The following is an 18,454-nucleotide window of genomic DNA, read 5'->3' as shown; positions in this document are numbered from 1 at the left end:
GTCCAGAGCAGGCATTGTGATCCCAGTGTTGTAATAGCTGCAGCCTCGTTAGAAATCTTCCCAGCCTTAGTATAGCACCGAGAAGGTTTTTAAATAGATTCGTCAAAACTTGTGAAGGCAAAGTGGCAGCTCAAATAATAGCCTGCTACATGCAGTTTCACTGTATCTGTCTTTATTAGATAAGGAACAGGGAATTTTGCCTTTTTATTGCTTATGTCACACATCTCAGGTAATTTGTCTTAGCTTAGGATGTAGGGAATGTAGGAGGAAGGTCTTCAAGGAGGAAATGCAGAATCATACGGTGGCCATTTCTGCAAAATCAACTCGGCAATATTTTTGGGTTTGAATTTGAAGGTCTAACGAGTTGTCTAGTTATAAAGATTCAAACATTTTGGTAAGATAACAAGTTTTATTCACATTGTTAATTCTGCCTTGAATGTATTTCCTCTTAGCCCTGGTCAGAGCCGCCCATCGATGGTCTCGTGGATGAATAATCCATCTGCTAACCCAGCTGCCACAAATACTGCACTATCCACTTTCTTCTTCCCCAACCCTGCCACTGGGAGTGACAGAGCAGTGGAAAGGTACGGTGTACACTACAACTTTTGCTGGCTATTTATTTGCCTCCTTTTTGTGTACGTTTTTAAAAATAGCTAATGCACGTCTCCTGTGTTATGTGAATGATTATCTCAAATCAGGAAATGCAGTGTTAGCAATATTGACAGAATAAAATCACTGTCTGTCTTACTTTTCCTTTGAACACCTTCCTTGGTAGAAGCCACACAGATGTTGGTTACTACAAGCAGGCTTAGTTTTGGGTGGGCAATTCATAGTGTCTCTCTCCTGCAGTGTTTCTCTTAGTGTCTTTTAAAATACAGATTCTTTCTTTTCTGTAACCAAGTTTGTCAGATGTAAGTTTCTCTTTCTAACCTACTTGCCTCTGAAACTTTCCTATGTTTTTAACCTTTCTCTGTTGTTTCATTCTTTTCTTTCACGCTTTTGTCCTGCTTTCCTTCCATCCTGTTTCTGCTTCCTTCCATATTGTTGTCCATCTTTTGAAGTATTCTCAGTTTTTCCTTTGAAGGTCTTCACCATCTCAGCTTTTCCCTTCATAATATTTGAAGGAAAATATTTTTATTTATTTATAATATTTTCTTTTCTAATTCAAGCAGTTGGGTATATTCACAATTTATTCCCAACACTTTGTAGCAAAAATCCCATTTCTCAGTACTGGTTGCATTTTGCACCACAACTGCATTGTCTGACTGCAAGTTCCTTGGGGCAGGAAGAATCTTTCCTACTGTGTAGTCGTTGTTGTTGCCTGGGCTCAACAAAAGATGATTTAATAGTGTGGGTGCTCTGTCTAAACACAGCATTATTGGGCAGCAGCAAACTGTCAGTTTGCAAAGGCATGATTAATTAAGCCACGCCAATAATATTTACATATTCAAAGATCTCTGCTTATGGTACTTCGAGAAAATGAGTACTGTGGAGAAATTCTTATTGATGGCTTATTACTGAGCATCCTGAGAACACCTCTACCTCTGAGATGTTAGAAATCTTGAGGAATTTAAGAAAAAACAGCATCTTTGGTAGACTAGTAATGTTGTATTGTAAACAAACATAAAATATGTATTCTGAACAGTGATAGTGAAAAGCTGAAGTGCAAGATTCATGAAGAAATGTTTCAAAAGATATAAGATATTCAGAAGATTAGTCTGTAAATTAAGTATCATATGCTTTGCTTGCTATTGATCTCCTTGCTGATTAACACTTGAAAAAAATTTAACTGTAGTTGAAAGTCGAATTTGTCATAAAAATAAGTGTGCATGAAGTTAGGAGTATGATATTCAGAAATGCCAACAGTAAGGTGTGAAGCTTTGGCTTTGGCTGTGTGTATGAATTACAAGCCTTTAAGGATGCATGTGAAATTGTGTTTAAACTTTCAGTCATATTCAAATATGAATGGAAAGAGAGTGGTTGAGAGAGTGTCTTCATAATAGCAAAAAGTCGCTATAATTCATAATTTCATTTTTCAGTGCTGCCCACCGAAAAGCAAGAGCAGTTTATCCATGTGAAGCAGAACATAGCTCTGAATTGTCATTTCAGATAGGAGCAATATTTGAGGATGGTAAGTACTGCTTCAGTAAATATAAAGCAATGAAAAACAAATTGACAAAACTGCTAAAATGGCTTTGGATAAAAATACAAGTCTGAGTGCTATTCTGCCAATGTTGCTGATGGCACACACTTGGCGATGGAGATGTTTTCTGGTGTGAGGAAGCTATTTAACATATCCCTAGCTGTGTGAGGCAATGCTTTTGATTTTGGGTGAGCTTTCAATTGGTTGAATTTTTCAGCATCATTTGAATGTGTTGTACCAAAAAAAGGTTATTCAGTAATAGAAGAGAACATCTTGGCCTATGAAAATGTGTTTTTTAAAATGTGAACTATTGTTGTAAAATAACATGTGGGCTTTCATTTAAAGAAAAAATATCTGTTTAAGGATTTTCAATCAGAGTGCCAGGTAAATCAAGTGAACACTGGAGAGAAAAGACAGTGCTTGCCTTTTGGGTCAAGGTTTGTGTTAGTGTGTGTATGTACTTGTAGAAAAAGGAATATTCACTGAGGTGCAGAATGAAGGCCTGTGTTTAAAGATTTCTACGGACCCAAATATAGCATTACATTTGAACACCTGGAGGGTGGTTCCTCTGCTCAAGACTGTGTTGCTCAGTGAGCTTCCATGTATCTATCCTTCAGTGACTTCACAGGCACTTCAAACTCATAGGAAAAGTTTTAGGTTTTAAACCTTATGCCTACTTTAATACAAACTCTGAAGATGCTGAAGGCAACGTTATAGTTTCTTCTTCTCACAAGGAAATTCCTAATATAAGAAACAGATAGTATGGAATGGCTCAACATGGGCTGGACAAATTCAGAAATTCTTGTTACTTTAATGCAGTTTAATAATAATTCTAGGCAGAAATCAGTTCATAGCAGCAGCATGGTATGACTGTTGTTTATTGGAAGAACTTGGTAAAAAATTACATTCATAGTGAAAATCAAAAGACTCTTAGATTTGGCCAAATACTCATCCAAGTTTGGTGCAGACTGGGGAATTCAAAGTGATCTGAGAATTCCGTCTCTAAGGACCTTCTGAGTTTAGTATTTCAGTTTTTCATTCTACAGGCAGGGGGCCAGTAAGAGGCATCTTGATCTTTAAAAAATCTGGAAATTCTGCAGTGATGACTCTTCTCATCCGTTGTCAGCTTTTAGTTTGCTACCAGGTCAGAAATCTGATATGTGATTTCCAGAGGGAAAGTGGTATTTAATACAGCATGACCAAACACACTTAGGGGAGGTACTGCCCAGTCATTCAAATACTATGTGAGAATCTTTCGTTGCATGCCCAGTGAAGGAGTATTCCAAATTTCCAGTTTACATCCAGCAGGGAAAAAGTGTACACAGAAGGAAAACATCAACCTGCAGGCATTAAAAAGCTAATTAAGTATTTCTTATATTTCCCAAAATGCACCCTGTTAACTCTTAGCACTGGATCAAAAGTGTGTGGGGAGAAAGTTTTTCTCATAAGTGAAAATCTTTTCAACTCCAATAGGATGTTCCTAATTTGTTTCACAAGATGAAACAAATGGGAAGCTCAGCAAAAATCTTATTTTTTTAGTGTGTATAACAACAATGAAAACATTGCACAGGCATAGATATTTCCTTCCCCTTTTTTGTGATGCTTTTTTTAAAACAGGCAGAGCATAGGACAATCCTGTCCTCTGCCTCCTCGCAGACAAGTAAATAGCAAGCCTGGTCCAGACTCCAGTTCTGATTTTTTTGCAGCATAAAGTGGTCTGGGGTGCCCACTAGATTCTTCCTTACTAGCACACACTTTACAAAATCATTCTTGATGTTTCCTATTAGAGCTGCCTTGCAGGCAAATCATGTCTGAGTCAAGTTAGGTGGGAAACCTTTTAAAGATGAATTAGCTAAATGATTGCTCTTTTTAAAGTTCTTAACACCAGCTATTTTAATTTAAGTTTTTAAAAACATGACTGATAGGGATCTTCAGCAGACATAAAACTGTGTACAGGAAAGAAAAATCAAGTGCATGGTGGAAAAGATTTGATGTCTAGGAGAGGCATTTCTGATGCAGAACATCAAGGGTTGCACACCTGTTGTGTTGGCATGGGATAAGAAATTCTTTCAAGAAACAGTTGTTTTGTGTGAGAGCAATGCCAGGATTCTCTTCTTGTGTAATGAGATCTCTAGAAGTGGTGGCAAAGCTACTGTGATTTGTTGCATTACAGCCTCAGTTGAGTTTTTCAACTAGAGAGTTGGATTGTCCGAGAACAAGTATGGAATTTGACTCTGGCATGTGCTGAAAACTATTTCAACTGTAAGACTCTTTTTCCAGCTCATCCTACAAGTAAGGTTGGAAGCTTGAGAAAAGGTTGGACGGATTGCATTTTGAAAACCTAATTGCAGATTTCCAATGGCAAAGATCACATTTCCTTAAATACATTTGTTTTGATTTGTTCCACTGTATCCTGGTTATTTTATAGGCGTTGTCCTTGCCCTGCAGGGCTCTCACCCTGCTGTGATTGGGTAGGCTGTGGATTGGCAGAATAAAGAGGGAGAGCATGAAAGTAATAAGGCAGCAACTGGATGTATGTAATAAGTTCATGGTCATTTCACATGGTTCCCAATAGATTATGTCATGGATGGCTCTGTCAATATGAAAAGTTATTCTCGTGCAAAGTGCAGACCAGTCTCCACATTTGAAACCTCTGAAATGCCTCGATATGGGCCTTTTCTTTTTGTACTAGGCACCCTTGTGTCTATGCTGGAATCAGATTCCAGTGAATCAATTCAGGTTCTTTAGTTACTCAATTTAAATTCCCATATGCCCTAATAAAGCCCCCAAATGAAGAATTAAAGTAATAATACATCAATTCTGCAGCTCTACCAATAACCTTAACTATCAAAGTGACAACGCATCAATCAAGTTGACATACAGCTAGTATCAACCATTAAAGTAACTGTTAAATTAATGTCTACTAAAAAGTGCTGCTTCCATTAGTGAGGGTTTTATCCATCTCTCCCTTCTCCACCCTGCATGTCTCACTTTTCTAATCCTGTTTCTTTCACCTCTCACTATTTGGTTATTTAATTTTTTTTCCATTTTCTTACCTGTCTTTTCTGCTTTGTTTCTTTTTTTTTTTTCCCTTCCCTGTTCTTCTTGGTCTGTCTCTCTTGGTCCATGGATGTTGATTGCAGTGGTTCTCTCTTACCTGTCGTTACTCTGGACGAGTCTTTCTGGCTGCTCTAACCTCAGACAGGATAATGGCATTTAGTGAAGTACAGTTTTGCATCTGTCATAGCTGCTAAATGTAATGTTGGTAATGTTGGTGCAAGAAGGTAAGGGTTTAACCTTTGCTCCCATCGCCATTTCCTGTTTCTAAATGAGAAAAAAAAAATCTGTTTGTCTCACTCTTCCAAGGTTAGATTTGCTAATATTTTAAATTCAGCTTTATGTCACCTGATAGGAATCTGTATAGAATCTTAGCATTTTCATGTTCAGGAGTTTTCACTAGTGCATGTACATTGTGCTACCCTGAATTCCACAGTCTTTCCATTAGTGACATAGAATATAAATGCTAAGGCACCATCTGGTAAGTTAAAAAGAAAAGGCAAAGTTTTCTATTTAATTGAATTGTGTAAGAAAATGAATAATGTAATCTGAACAATATCCACTGTATTTTTTTTTTTAAATCTTCAATTCAATTTGCCTTAGGCTGTGCCAATATTTTTCTTTCCCAGTTGTTACAGGCTGTATTATTGACAGCACATAACAATATAATTCAAGTGGTTAGAGGCAAAGCTTGAAGAGTTTGCAGCTGGATAAGGGCACATATGGGAAGAAGCAGAGTATGATCTGAGATTGAGAGAGACATATGCTGGCTGTATATTTCTGTTGTTGTTGAGGCAGATATTCCCAATAACCATGGAAAGAATAATCAGACTGCCTGGCATTGAAATTTTGCCAGCCTTGGAGCCAAGTGTTATTAAATTTCTGGTTCTTGAAAGAGACTGCTTAAAATTCAGTAAATGGGAATTTCACTCGGGAGAAGTGTTTTAGATAGAGTAAATGGTGTTTACACAACAAAAATTCCTTGGCAGTATTGCTAGCAGGAAGGCTTCCTGAAAGCTTGTCAAGATAGCTCTTATCAAGGCTTTTTACAATTTTTAAAATCAGGTTTTTTAGGGGAGAGGAAGTATGAGGAAAACTGAGAAAATGTTTTTTTCCTCAGGAAAAGTGGGGCACCCATCATTCCTACCAAGTATAAAAGGAACACAAAAAAACCATGTTCACATGGCCGTTGTCATCCCCCTCTATCTCTCCTAGTGTAACAAAGTGCCAGGCTTAGTTAATGTCCCTGGTTTTGACTCCAAGGCACTCTCTGCCCTCTAATTGATGCTGTGGCTTCTGGACTGTCTGTCTTCATGGTACTGACAAATGAAGGATTCTTTCAAAGAGAAGTGGTGCTCACAAAATACTGTATTTCCTTGTATGTGCAAATTGTTCTTTTCCTGAGGTAAAAATGAGGATAGAGCTACTTCTTTGTGTACCTTTTGTCTGTGGATTTCAAAGCACTTGGAAACATTCATGTGAATTAGTTATCTTCATTTTACATCTGGAGAAACTGTGAGTGTACTGGCTGTGGACAGATGTTCTCCTTTTCAGATACCTCCATGCCTTTTGGAGGTAGTTATCTCAAACTGCTGCTGAAAGTTACAATTCCTTCACCAATAACAAGTACCAGATGAGCAATACCAAATCCCTACTGACATTGCTAGAAGTTTTTACATGTCACTGAAGGTAGTTTGACCTTAACTGGTCTGACTTTGCTCCTGCAATAATAGTTGTGGAAGCAGTGATCTTCAGGAGAGAAATGTTAAAGTGGAAGATGTTTAACCTGATGCATTTTACCTTGTAGTTGGTGTGTGTGCAAGACTGTTGGAGATGTTCAGCTGTCAGGTGGGCGGGAATCATTTCAGGAGAAAGACCCCAAGTCTCACAGATTGTTGAGGTTTTATGTTGGTGACACAGGTCACTAATTTGTATTGCAGGAACTCAGTTTGACCAACCATTTACTGCTTTAGAGTGAGCCAAGTTATTCTTTAGACACTCTGTTCATCATACTGACTAGATCTCCACCAGCTGTAATAGACACTTGGGAAGTCTGTAAGCTGAATTCCACCTTCACTAGTTTGTCATGGTGTATCAGTGTGTTTGCTTTTGTTCACAAGCCTGAGCCCTTATGGGCAGACTGTTTTATTTGTGGGCACACAGTAAATTTTCGGCAGGTCAGGAAGAAGATCCCCTGACTCCCAGCCCTCTGTCCTGTCCACAAGATAATTCTGCTTCTCATAGCATAATTAAGGGAAACAGCAAGTTCTGAAATTCCAAATTCTATGCTAACCCTAAGCATGCTAAATGTTTCTGTATTTCTCCAAGCAGCTTTATCCATAGGGATTGTTTGAAAAACCCAGAGGGATTTCTAAACACAGAAGGCTTGCAAACACATTTTGTCTTTTTAATTTAATTTCCTAATGAAAACTTGGCCAGTGTGATTGAGTTCTATGGAATTGAATTCTGGTGCTGTTGTGGTTTTAGCAGTGAGATTTCTGTTGTTCTCAGAATGTGAATCCTCATTTATGTAGTTTTTTGGGGTTATTGCTCTGATTGGCAAAATAGTCCATCAGAAAGGGAGATCTTCTTGTGCCAGGCACCCTGCATGTTAGATTTCTTCCCAAAATTGCTAGTTTCCACAAAGATGGGGAAATCAAGTGTGAATCAGTGTCTGAATTGGTCTTGCTGAAGTTAGTGGCACCTAGACAATGAACTAATACTGCTGTGGAGATGAGTCTTGCTGTCATGTGTGCTTGAGAGCTGTGAAATGTTTGAGCTACCAAAGCAGAGCAAGGTCTGCTTGTAGCATTGGGTCTTTGTGAACTGCTGTTTGCAACTTTTATGTATTTGCAGTTAGATAATTGTAACATTGGCAATATGAAAGCTATTTCCTATGGAGCATGCAGAAAAATAAGAAGTGCTGCAAATGCCAAGTTGATTTTATTGCGTTTCTTGATTAGGTGAAATTGGAAAAGCTTTTACTTAAAGATCTCATTACAAGTTGCAAGTCTGTAGATTTTTTTTTTTCCCATTTGAGTTGAGTGATTGTTCCAGAGCACTTGCTTGTAATACTGATGGTCAGACAACTGCCTTCTCTACCCTTTGCCTCCACTATAATGAGACTGCTTAAATGGCCTTGCAGCAGGTACTGAGGAAGCCAATGGCCCACTCTGAGCTTTCAACTTTGCTGCTATTTCCACTGTCCTAGGAGGTGATAGCTTTTAGTGGTGTTTCTATAGTTAGTCTTGTTGTTCAGTCTTGCTATACACTCATTAAACCTTGCTGGAAATACTTAATTTTTAATTCTCTGCTCTGTACCTTTTATACTACAAGTATCCTCTCCTCCTGTCCATAGCTGAATTAAGACTTATTCCTATGCAATGACTGGTCTAGTAATGAGTTGCAGTTTTAAGGCCAAATGTGTAGTTTCTGCAGCAAGGTATTTTTATATGATGCAGGCCTGAGAAAGTGCTAAGAACTGTAATCGTTGTTGACTGAGAAGAAATGACAGAAAGGGGACACTATGGAACATCTTCTCTTGAGCAGGGTATTTTTTCAGAAATAACCTGTGTCCTGGGTTTAAGAAGAGCTGTGCACGATAGAAAAATGGCTTTTCTTTTTTCTGTGTGTGGTTAAGTGGCTTTGATTTTAAATGAATGCGTGCTCTTGTACCCAATACTTCGGAAATGGATTAGCAAAGAAAACAGGATCACTGGAGCTTAAAGCAGCTTGACACTTGGATGGCATCCTGATTAGTATCATGTACCTACATAAGAAGTCAGTGATGTACGTAGGTATCCTTAACCCTTCTTGCATATGGTGATTTGAGCAGGGGCAGAAATCTTACCTGACGTGTCACCACAGCTGCTGAATATTAGGAATTACTTTTTAGTGTGTTTTTTTTTTTTTAAAAAGACTGATCTCTAAAAAATGGTGATCTTAGGAGTAATCAGAGTGATAATTACCTTTTCAGTCTTCATTGCGTCTAAAAGAAACTTATGCCAACAAGTGAGACCCTGAGCTGTGTGATGTGCACACAGGGTATTTAATTTCCCAAGCATAGAGCTCAGTTGTACTGTTTATGTCTCATCTTCTGGGCTGAAAATGGTATTTGTGTCAGAGTTTACTATTATCAAACTTGTTTAGAAAATATTTCTTTTTGAAATTTGCTGTTGCGTAGAGTCAAGTGATTCAGCATAGTCTGAGCATTTCCTCCCTGGGTACGTTTTAGGTGAATTTAAATTTCAGTGTGATCCCCTTAGATTAGGGCTTCCCTCATTTTAAACAGGCCTTTGATTTATAGACACTCACATGCCAGTGATATCTATCCTCTCTCTAATATAAATGAGGTTGAGCTCCAGAGGACTAGTAGAAATTTCCTACTTTCAGGTTTTCTATTATTTTTCTTCCTGACCTGTCATTTTTTCAAGTTTGTTTCCTGTAATGCAGATGTGCTCAGTAGGTATGGGAGACTTCAGGGAGAGGTTTAGCTGGCTGCTGGCACATTTGCTGGAACGAGCAGAATTACAGCTCCACTGCCGGAGGGAGGCTTGTGGTGGTGTCAGCAATGCGGTTTCAAATGCATGTGTACTCTGTAATTGTGGAATAAAAATGACAAAGGGAGAGGAGGGCCTGCTAATTACTAATAGTAATGTAAGTTACTGTGTGTGCAGAGATCCTAAAAGGTAATTTTCTATGTGTGTTTTTCCTTTGGAATCTTTCTCTCGAACACTTTCATTACGAGTGTAAGCCCAGACTTCTGTTCTGAATCTAAACTATCAGTATCACTTGAAAGCAGTTTTGTTTTCTGGGTTTGTTGGAGGTATAGCTGTTGTTTAAAGTGTGGTTTCTGAGCACAGCTTCTAGCTTTGCTGTCTGACAATAATAGGACACAAGGAAAAAAGTAGGGGAAAGTATGTTTTTTAAGTGCTCAAATTTAGAGGAGCCTTACAATGCTTTTGAAAGTGAGACTTAACATGTTGCTCTCTCTTAGCTGTTATTTCCCTGATATGTAGAAGGCTACAAATATCACATTCCCCAATGTGTTAATGTGTTTTAAATAAAGTACTGACATGGCTGGCAGCATGTTTCAGCATTTGTCTGATCTCTTCCCTAAATACTGTCTGTCTCAGAAGCACTGTGAGGATAAATTAATACAGTAGAGAGTATCGTAGGTTGCTAAAAAGTGTGGGATTTTGCAGTTACATAGGTAAGTAGATACCTGTATCATATCCTTATAAGACATCTTATAAGGGAATTTGAGGACTTCTTGGTCTGTTTTCCAAAGAAACGTGGCTTGTGCTTCAACTTCCTGTCAAATGTGGTCAAATGGGATTTAAACGGCTGCTGGAGCTGCACGTGGTCTGCTGGAGGTCTCCTGCGAGGCAAATCAGCTGACTAGGGGGTAGAACCCAGCCCATCCACGAGGGATTTCAATGGCTGCTGGGAGCGCCAGCGACCCGAAGTGCGGTGAACAGGAGCGGGCAAACACCTTTTGATGTGGCACTTTTTTTCAGGTGGCACTTTCTTCCCACGTGGCACTTTTTTTTCCCCACGTGGCACCTTTTTTTTCCCCCCACGTGGCACTTTTTCACGTGGCACTTTTTCACGTGGCACTTTTTCACGTGGCACTTTTTCACGTGGCACTTTTTCACGTGGCACTTTTTCACGTGGCACTTTTTCACGTGGCACTTTTTGACAGCAGTTAGCGCAGGAAGGGCAAGCAGGCGGGGCACAGCCACCTCCCAGTTCTCTCAGGTGATCTTTTTTTTTTTTTTTTTCCTCCCCACAACTCAACTAAAGCCAGCAATGATTTCCAAAAAAGCGAAAGCTGTTGCTGCTTCTGTTATCACAAGGGGTGTGTTCACACAGACGGAACCCCCCAAGAAGGACACCAAGACGGCCGCAGCTGTTCAGGTCTCTGGCTGCGCAGAGTGTTTGAGCCTGGCGTTAGTACCAGGGGACACTGTGAGTGGGGTCTGTGTACGATGCAAGCAGATGAATGATTTGCTGTGCCTAGTGGCAGAGCTCAAGGAAGAGGTAGAGAGGCTAAGAAGCATTAGGGAAAGTGAAAGGGAAATGGACTGGTGGAGTCACACCCTTTCACCCCCAGAAGAAGTTCAGCAGGAGACGGTGAAGCCCTGCCCCTCCTACCATCAGGCAGATGGAGCAAAACCAAGTAGATGGGGGGAGTGGAAACAGGAACGGAACTGCATCCAATTGGGATCCAGTCACTAGTGGTGACCCCCAGGGATCAGTGTTGGGCCCAGTTCTGTTTAATATCTTTATCAATGATTTAGATGAGGGGATTGAGTCCACCATAAGCAAATTTGCAGATGACATCAAGTTGGGAGGGAGTGTCAATCAACTGGAAGGCAGGAGGGCTCTTCAGAGGGACCTGGACAGGCCGGAGAGTTGGGCTGATTCCAACGGGATGAGGTTCAACAAGGCCAAGTGCCGGGTCCTGCACTTTGGCCACAACAACCCCCTGCAGTGCTACAGGCTGGGAACAGAGTGGCTGGAGAGCAGCCAGGCAGAAAGGGACCTGGAGTTTGGATTGACAGGAAGCTGAACAGGAGCCAGCAGTGTGCCCAGGTGGCCAAGAAGGCCAATGGCATCCTGGCCTGGATCAGGAACAGTGTGGCCAGCAGGACCAGGGAAGTGACTGTCCCCCTGTACTCAGCGCTGGTGAGACCACACCTGGAGTGCTGTGTCCAGTTCTGGGCCCCTCAGTTCAGGAAGGATATTGAGGTGCTGGAGCAGGTCCAGAGAAGAGCAACAAGGCTGGTGAAGGGACTCAACCACAAGTCCGATGAGGAGAGGCTGAGGGAGCTGGGGTTGTTTAGCCTGGAGAAGAGGAGGCTCAGGGGAGACCTCATCACTCTCTACAACTCCCTGAAAGGAGGCTGTAGCCAGGTGGGGGTTGGTCTCTTCTCCCAGGCAGCTCTCAGCAAGACAAGAGGGCATGGTCTTAAGCTCTGCCAGGGGAGGTTTAGGTTAGTTATTAGGAAGAAATTCTTTACAGAGAGGATAATCAGGCATTGGAATGGGCTGCCCAGGAAAGTGGTGGATTCTCCATCCCTGGAGGTTTTTAAGATGAGACTGGATGTGGCACTTATTGCCATGGTCTAGTAACTATGGCAGTAATGGATCAAGGGTTGGACTTGATGATCTCAGAGGTCCCTTCCAACCTGGCTGATTCTATGATTCTATGAAAATATATATAGGAAGTCAGATTTCATTAGCTGTGCTCACAGAGTAACTTGTGGGCATTGAGAGTCCAAGCTGATATTTCTTATTTTAGATTAATAATTCTTAAAATATTTTATATTTTAGATTAATGGATACTCTTGCATAAAGTTTTGGATCAGCAACACTGATGGCAAACCCTTAGGATGGCACAAGGAACAAGGAACTCTTCAAGCTTTTTCTTAGTTGTTTTTTTTTTTTTTTTTTTTAATTGCACTGCGTATTTGAATTTCAGAGAGAGGATTTAACCAGAAGAATGATTCAGATTTTGTCCATTGGTCACTTCCAATAGCAGCTCTATTCTGAAGAGATGATACTTGGAGCAAAATCTGGCTCATTTCTATTTTCCCTATAATCCTTTTCATGCTTACTTTTCATGCCAAGTAAGGCCCTATGCCATTCTTCTGTGGCTCTGAGATTCCAGATTCACCCCTGCTGCTCAAGACAGGTCTTTGTCTTGCTTTACCCCACCTACTGAAATTGTTTTCCACTGTTTTTATATGAATCCTGACTTTTCCCCGAAGGCACAGATTTTCTATTTTATAAATCTGTCCTAAGCTCCATTAACCATTTCCTTAAGGAAGTCTCCTGCACCTAAAAGCTATTTCACCACGTACACTGTGCAGAATATTATGAAGTATTTAAGTCAATAATCATCTTTATCTTTCCTTGCCAGATTCTTAAACTGGTCATTGCAGATGATGGGGTGTTTTTATAGATACTTTGCCTGGTGTCACAGAGCTAAAGCTAAAAAGTACTAATTCCAATATACAAAGATGCAGTAATTTTCTTTCCTTTTCTTTTGCAGTGCAATTTTCCAGAGAACCAGGATGGCTAGAAGGCACGTTAAATGGCAAGAGAGGACTTATTCCACAAAATTATGTTCAGTTTTTATAGCTCTGTGCATTGAACGCCAAGAAGGTGTACATGGTATCCATGGATTTTTGTTCTAGTCACTTGTCTCTACTTTTGTGACTGCTTTTAATCAATGAAGAGCTGGACTATGGATTGAAGATCCTAATCTGTATAAAGATATTGTGTTGCCAAATATGAATTACAAAAAAAAAAAAAAAGATTCTTTGAGGGTTGGAATGAGTGGGGGGGACAAGTAAGGGGGATGGAGGAATAGATTAATTTTTTAATAGGGTGCTTTTTTTCAATTGTAAAGAACAGTAGTGGTATATTTGTTTGCAAAATAATTAGCATTTTAAGTCAAGTATTTGGTTGATCTGTGATTTAACTTAGTGTCCTGGAGATTATGCCTCAATAACCAGCCTTTTTAAAAGAATGTGAAGATGGTGAGGCACTGGCACAGGTTGCCCAGAGAAGCTGTGGATGCCCCATCCCTGACAGTGTTCAAGACCAGGTTGGATGGGGCTCTCAGCAACCTGGTCTGGTGGAAAGTGTCCCTGCTCATGGCAGGGGGGTTGGAATTAGATGATCTCTAAGGTCACTTCCAACCCAATCCATTCTATGATTCTATGATAATTTGGGTTTGGAAGATACTGTTGGATAAAACAGGCTATCATGCTGACAGTTAAATTATATTTCAAAGTGGAATAGCCAGTACGGAACAGACATCTGTAAGTAAAATAATAGTTACTAAGACATGACATTTTTCAAATGTCTTCAAAGAGCACATTCGTTTATGTTGTGTGTATGATTTCATTTATTTTATAAAGATAAGACACATGAACTTTTATTACAGGCTCCTATATGTCATGGTTTCTTCGCTACTCAAAAATATCACTGTAAATGAAATAAAATGTTATTTGCTATTTGACTTGTCATTCCTATGTTGCAGAATATTTTGCTCTGCTTCTGAAAGTTGTGACATGCAATAATTATTGGCAGCTGTTTGCAGTCAGCCTTAAGCAGGCTCCAAAATTAATGGGGACCTTTCCTCACTTAAAATAGGCAACTCTGCAAGCTCAAGCCAAAAGGAAAAGAGAGAATCTCTGGCTTTTGCATCCTGGAGGCATCTTGTATTTTATCTGTTGTCTGTCTGTCTAGCTGGTCACTGACCTTGCCTTTCTTCCTTCCCTGTTCTTGTCAACTGTAAGGTCTTATGGATGCGCCAAGGTATTGGAATCCTCAATAGCTGCCTCAAAATTTGTAGAATTATTTGAGTAGTGAGAGTGTTTTCTGTGGTCATAGAAAAAGCTTCCAGAAATCTTGTGGTCTATAAATATGTAGCTTGTGTTTTAAAAAAAAAAAAACGTTACATGCAATTTATCACTAATCTTTGTATTTTTCTCTCCTTTAAGGAAGACCCTCTGGGAGGCAGTGGAGAGGATGCAGGAAAATATGACAGGATGACATACAATACAGGCTCACTTCTTTGTTAAATTGGACTCTGTGAATTTTGAGTAATTTACTTAGCTTGCAAGTTTTTCTAACAAATGGGATTAGTAAACCAGTTAATGGTTAATGCTGTGTTAAGGTTGGAATGGCTTCCCCCCCCCCGAAGATTTAACTCCACACTATTATTTTGTTCCTTTGCCCAGACTGCACAGACCATTGGAGTGTACACAAATCATCTCCAGATGGAGCAATGGTGGGCCAAGTCAGTGCAGCTCTCCAGCACTAACCCTCATTGCTTGGAGGAATTTCATTTGGTGTATTCTCCTGGTATTGAGCAGTGACTCTCTGCCATACAGCTTTTAGGCAGTTCTTGTCTTGGCATAGTGGCTAAGGGACCCAAGCACTGGAGATGACTTTTGTACTTTTGTGAAGGAGACAAAGTTCCTTAATTTGCTCCTTCACTCAGTGTTAAGGAAATAGTTGCACCAATACCTAGGGCAACAGATTGAAGGTTTCCTTGCTCGTATTTGTTCATGTGGCAAAGCACTGTTCTACTGTTCTGGCTGGGTATCATGTTGTCTGGGCCTGCAGATTTATCAACTCATTTGTGGTCTTAGAGTCATTCAGGAAGCAGGATGGTGTTTGTGTGCCAAACTCAGTTTTCGTGGCTACCAGTTGGTGGAAAATGCTGAAAGAAGAGGGGGAATGTAAACCTTTGGTATTGGCCTTGCAGGTGTGGCAACGAGGTATGCTGGCTTGTCAGATAGTGAAGCTCTGATAACTTGAAGCTGACAAGCTTTGGAAGGTGCTTCCATTAGTTTTGTTGTTGTTTTAAACCTGCAGTGCATGTTTGATCTTGTTCTGGCTTCTGTCTTCCAAAGTTCTCAATATTTCTCAGCTCTAGCTCTGTGTTTGGGTTTTGCCTTTAGGTGAGATGTTTTGAGACTCCTGTTGCTCCTGGGGCCATGCAGAGCCCAAACAAGGAGAAAACTTTTCTACTGAGAAATGATACAGCGGAGCAGAGGTAATACTAACCCAAACTTTCTCACGTCCTAAACATTGTCTGAAGGCAGTGGTGTGAGCTGAGCCAGATCAGATCTGGCTTTCAGGCTAACCACACTGCCTGTTAGGAATATAGTTGTGGGAACTGCTACCCACCATATGGGTTTCCACATCAGCCCAGCTATACTAAGGCTGAGTACAGACTTGTCCAGCTGAGCAGCCCATTCTTCATCCTCGCTGCTGAACTGCACTGCCAGCAATGCTTCGTACTGACTGCTTGGAAGTAGAGATTCAAAGATGCTAAAAATGAAAAAACCATATTAAGAAAGTCAGGCCCCTTTCCCATCCTTTGAGATTGCTTGCTTTCCTGAAGCTGGCCTTAGGACATGCCTCTTGTCTGTCTTTTCCGTGGCTTGGCAGACTTGGGAGGAGCAGAGTAACATGCTGTTAACTTGGGGCAGGAAGCACAGGGAGTCCATTGTGGAGGAAGCTGGTTGAAGATTTCTTCTCTTTTGGCCCAGCAGGAGGAGTGGTCGTTTCCGTGGGTCTGGCCTAACTCCATCCTCTCACAGCTCTCCTGTCACAGCTGTGGGTACAGGTTCAGCTTAATCCTCAGGTTGGGTTCCCCCTCCCTTCCTCTGTGCTGGTTACTGTGCGCAGGGGCACAGACTTGTCAGTTTGCAAAAGCCAAGACTGCTGGTAGTGAACACATGACACAGGCTGGAAATTATAGAGTGTGAATTAGGGAAAAAATAAAACCACCACCACCCAAACCCAAGAAAACAAATGTGCTTTTTATGCAAAATGACGCTGGCCTTGCCATCACTATGGGGCCCGAGACTGAATCCCCCAGCCTGGGGATTAAGGTCGAATGTGTTTGCTGAATAATTAATGGAAAAGCTGAGACTCCTGACTAGCTGGGATCAGCAGAAATTTATAGTCTGTGTTAGTCACTGGACAGTGCTCAGCCCTGTGCCTTGGCCAGGCAGCATTTTGACTCTGCTGGGTGAAAAGCCCCGGGGTTTTCAGGCTGCTGAATGTTGTTAAGGACTGTCCCAGCTGATCTTCGTGGCAGGTTTCCTTCTGATGCTGTCTTTCATCAGAAATGAAAGAAAAAAATCTCATTAGCTGATTTATCTGCTCTGTAATGAAAATAAGTGTTCCAGCTATACTGCTTGCAGCTTTTGCTAGCTGAGGCTCTGTAATTGTGTCACAGAAGAGACTTGGGCAGAAACTTGCCTTCCTCAATGCTTGGTTCCTTGTTCTCTTAACCCATTTCACAATTCTTACCTGGTTTGCAATTTTAAGAGAGAAGTTGCTGACAGAGGGCTTATGACAGAGGGCTTTAGCACTGGAAATGCACCAGTGCTAAACTGGGTTTCACTGAAAGTCTTCACTGGAGTGTCACCTTTTAAACTGAATGTGCCTTGGACATTGTTTTCTACATCAGAGTCCAACTGTGCCCTCATCTGTCCTTGCAGTAGTCACAGGTAAGCTCCATAAACTTCATCCTATCAACATCTACAATTAAAGTAAGAGCACTTTAAAAACCTTATGACATGGCACATTTTACCCAGCAAAATCTATGACATGAAAGGGCATTTTTTCCACTCCTTTCTACCTTAGTAATATTGTACTCATCATACACTCCCAGTCTCTGAAGACACCTGAAAGAAAGCAGTGTCCCAGCTTGAGGTCAGATTACAAGTTTGGTTATGTTTTTAAGTAGCGATAGCGTTGTCTTATTTCTAGAACAGCATATGACAGATACATCTGCTTGTAAACATATGGGAAATTTTTCTTAACTCTGCTGATCCTCTACTATTCTTTCCTTCTGACAATTCAGCAAACAGAAAGCAGGTGCAAGGATTTTTTGGCAATAAAAAGTTTATGTAATTCGTTATTAAAAGAACAAAATGCAATTAAATGGTGGTCTTACAGCGCAGACCTGGCTTTGCGCAGAACTTGGTGTTGAATTTTTGAGATAGGCAGTGCAGAGAACAAACCAGGATAGCAGGAGTTTTATTTCCCCTTCTGTCTTACTGTAATTACAACTAGAAAAGGCCTGACCCTCAGAAGGCAGTTTGATTAGTCACTAGGGAGACCTTGCATATATAAAATAGGGAATACCTCTTTCCAGGAGAGAAATTCTAACTCTGGACAAGGGGTACAGCAGCCCATAAGTTAAGGGGAACTGGAAGCCAGACTGGTCTGGCTGCTGAAGGTTGCTGGGTTTGTTTTAGTGGGATGTAGCTTGTGCCCATAACAGTGCCAGCACGTCATTTGTCAAGCACAGTTACCCAGGTTAAGTGAACCACATTCCTCACCCTTGGGCATTCCTTTTTCCACAGTGTGAGTAGCCGCTCCCTGGCTGAAGCCCTTGGATGTGCTGCATCATCCAAAGTAATAGAGCTTGAGGAAACTAAGACACTATATGTATGAAGAAAGATGTTACATTGCATTTTACGTTGCTTTATGTTGAAGAGTTCAAGGCTGGGTTGGATGGGGCTCTGAGCAACCTGGTCCAGTGGAAGGTGTCCCTGCCCATGGCTGGCAGAGTTGGAACTAGATGGTTTCTTAAGGTCCCTTCCAACTCAAACCATTCCATGGTTCTGTATTGTTTCTAGATGAGCAGAAGCTTGTCTCTAAGGATAGCAATGCACCAGCACCTATCTGAGATTAAAATGCAAGAAATAC

The 18,454-nt window shown here is 40.8% G+C and overlaps 1 protein-coding gene across 2 annotated transcripts in view; it reads left to right on the top strand.

Moving 5' to 3' along the window:
* Positions 1–14,819, top strand: part of ARHGAP10 (Rho GTPase activating protein 10) — a 147,916-nt gene extending 133,097 nt beyond the window's left edge. The window contains exons 21-24 of one of the 2 annotated variants that reach the window (XM_039391047.1): positions 453–584; positions 2,040–2,131; positions 13,260–13,381; positions 14,719–14,819. In XM_039391047.1, the coding sequence (XP_039246981.1) occupies positions 453–584; positions 2,040–2,131; positions 13,260–13,348 (313 nt within the window). In that variant the 3' untranslated portion in view covers positions 13,349–13,381; positions 14,719–14,819. Of the gene's footprint in view, positions 1–452; positions 585–2,039; positions 2,132–13,259; positions 13,797–14,718 lie in introns of those variants that run through there. The other variant, XM_027732843.2, reaches the window with a different exon arrangement.
* Positions 14,820–18,454: the final 3,635 nt, after the last annotated feature.

The sequence above is a fragment of the Pipra filicauda genome, unplaced genomic scaffold (genome assembly GCF_003945595.2).
Source record: "Pipra filicauda isolate LSUMZ 115617 unplaced genomic scaffold, ASM394559v2 scaffold8_size5757611_pilon, whole genome shotgun sequence".
In the NCBI taxonomy this organism is placed as follows: domain Eukaryota; kingdom Metazoa; phylum Chordata; class Aves; order Passeriformes; family Pipridae; genus Pipra; species Pipra filicauda.
The sequence above is the reverse complement of the archived record's forward strand: the minus strand, read 5'-3'. Positions and strand labels throughout refer to the sequence as shown.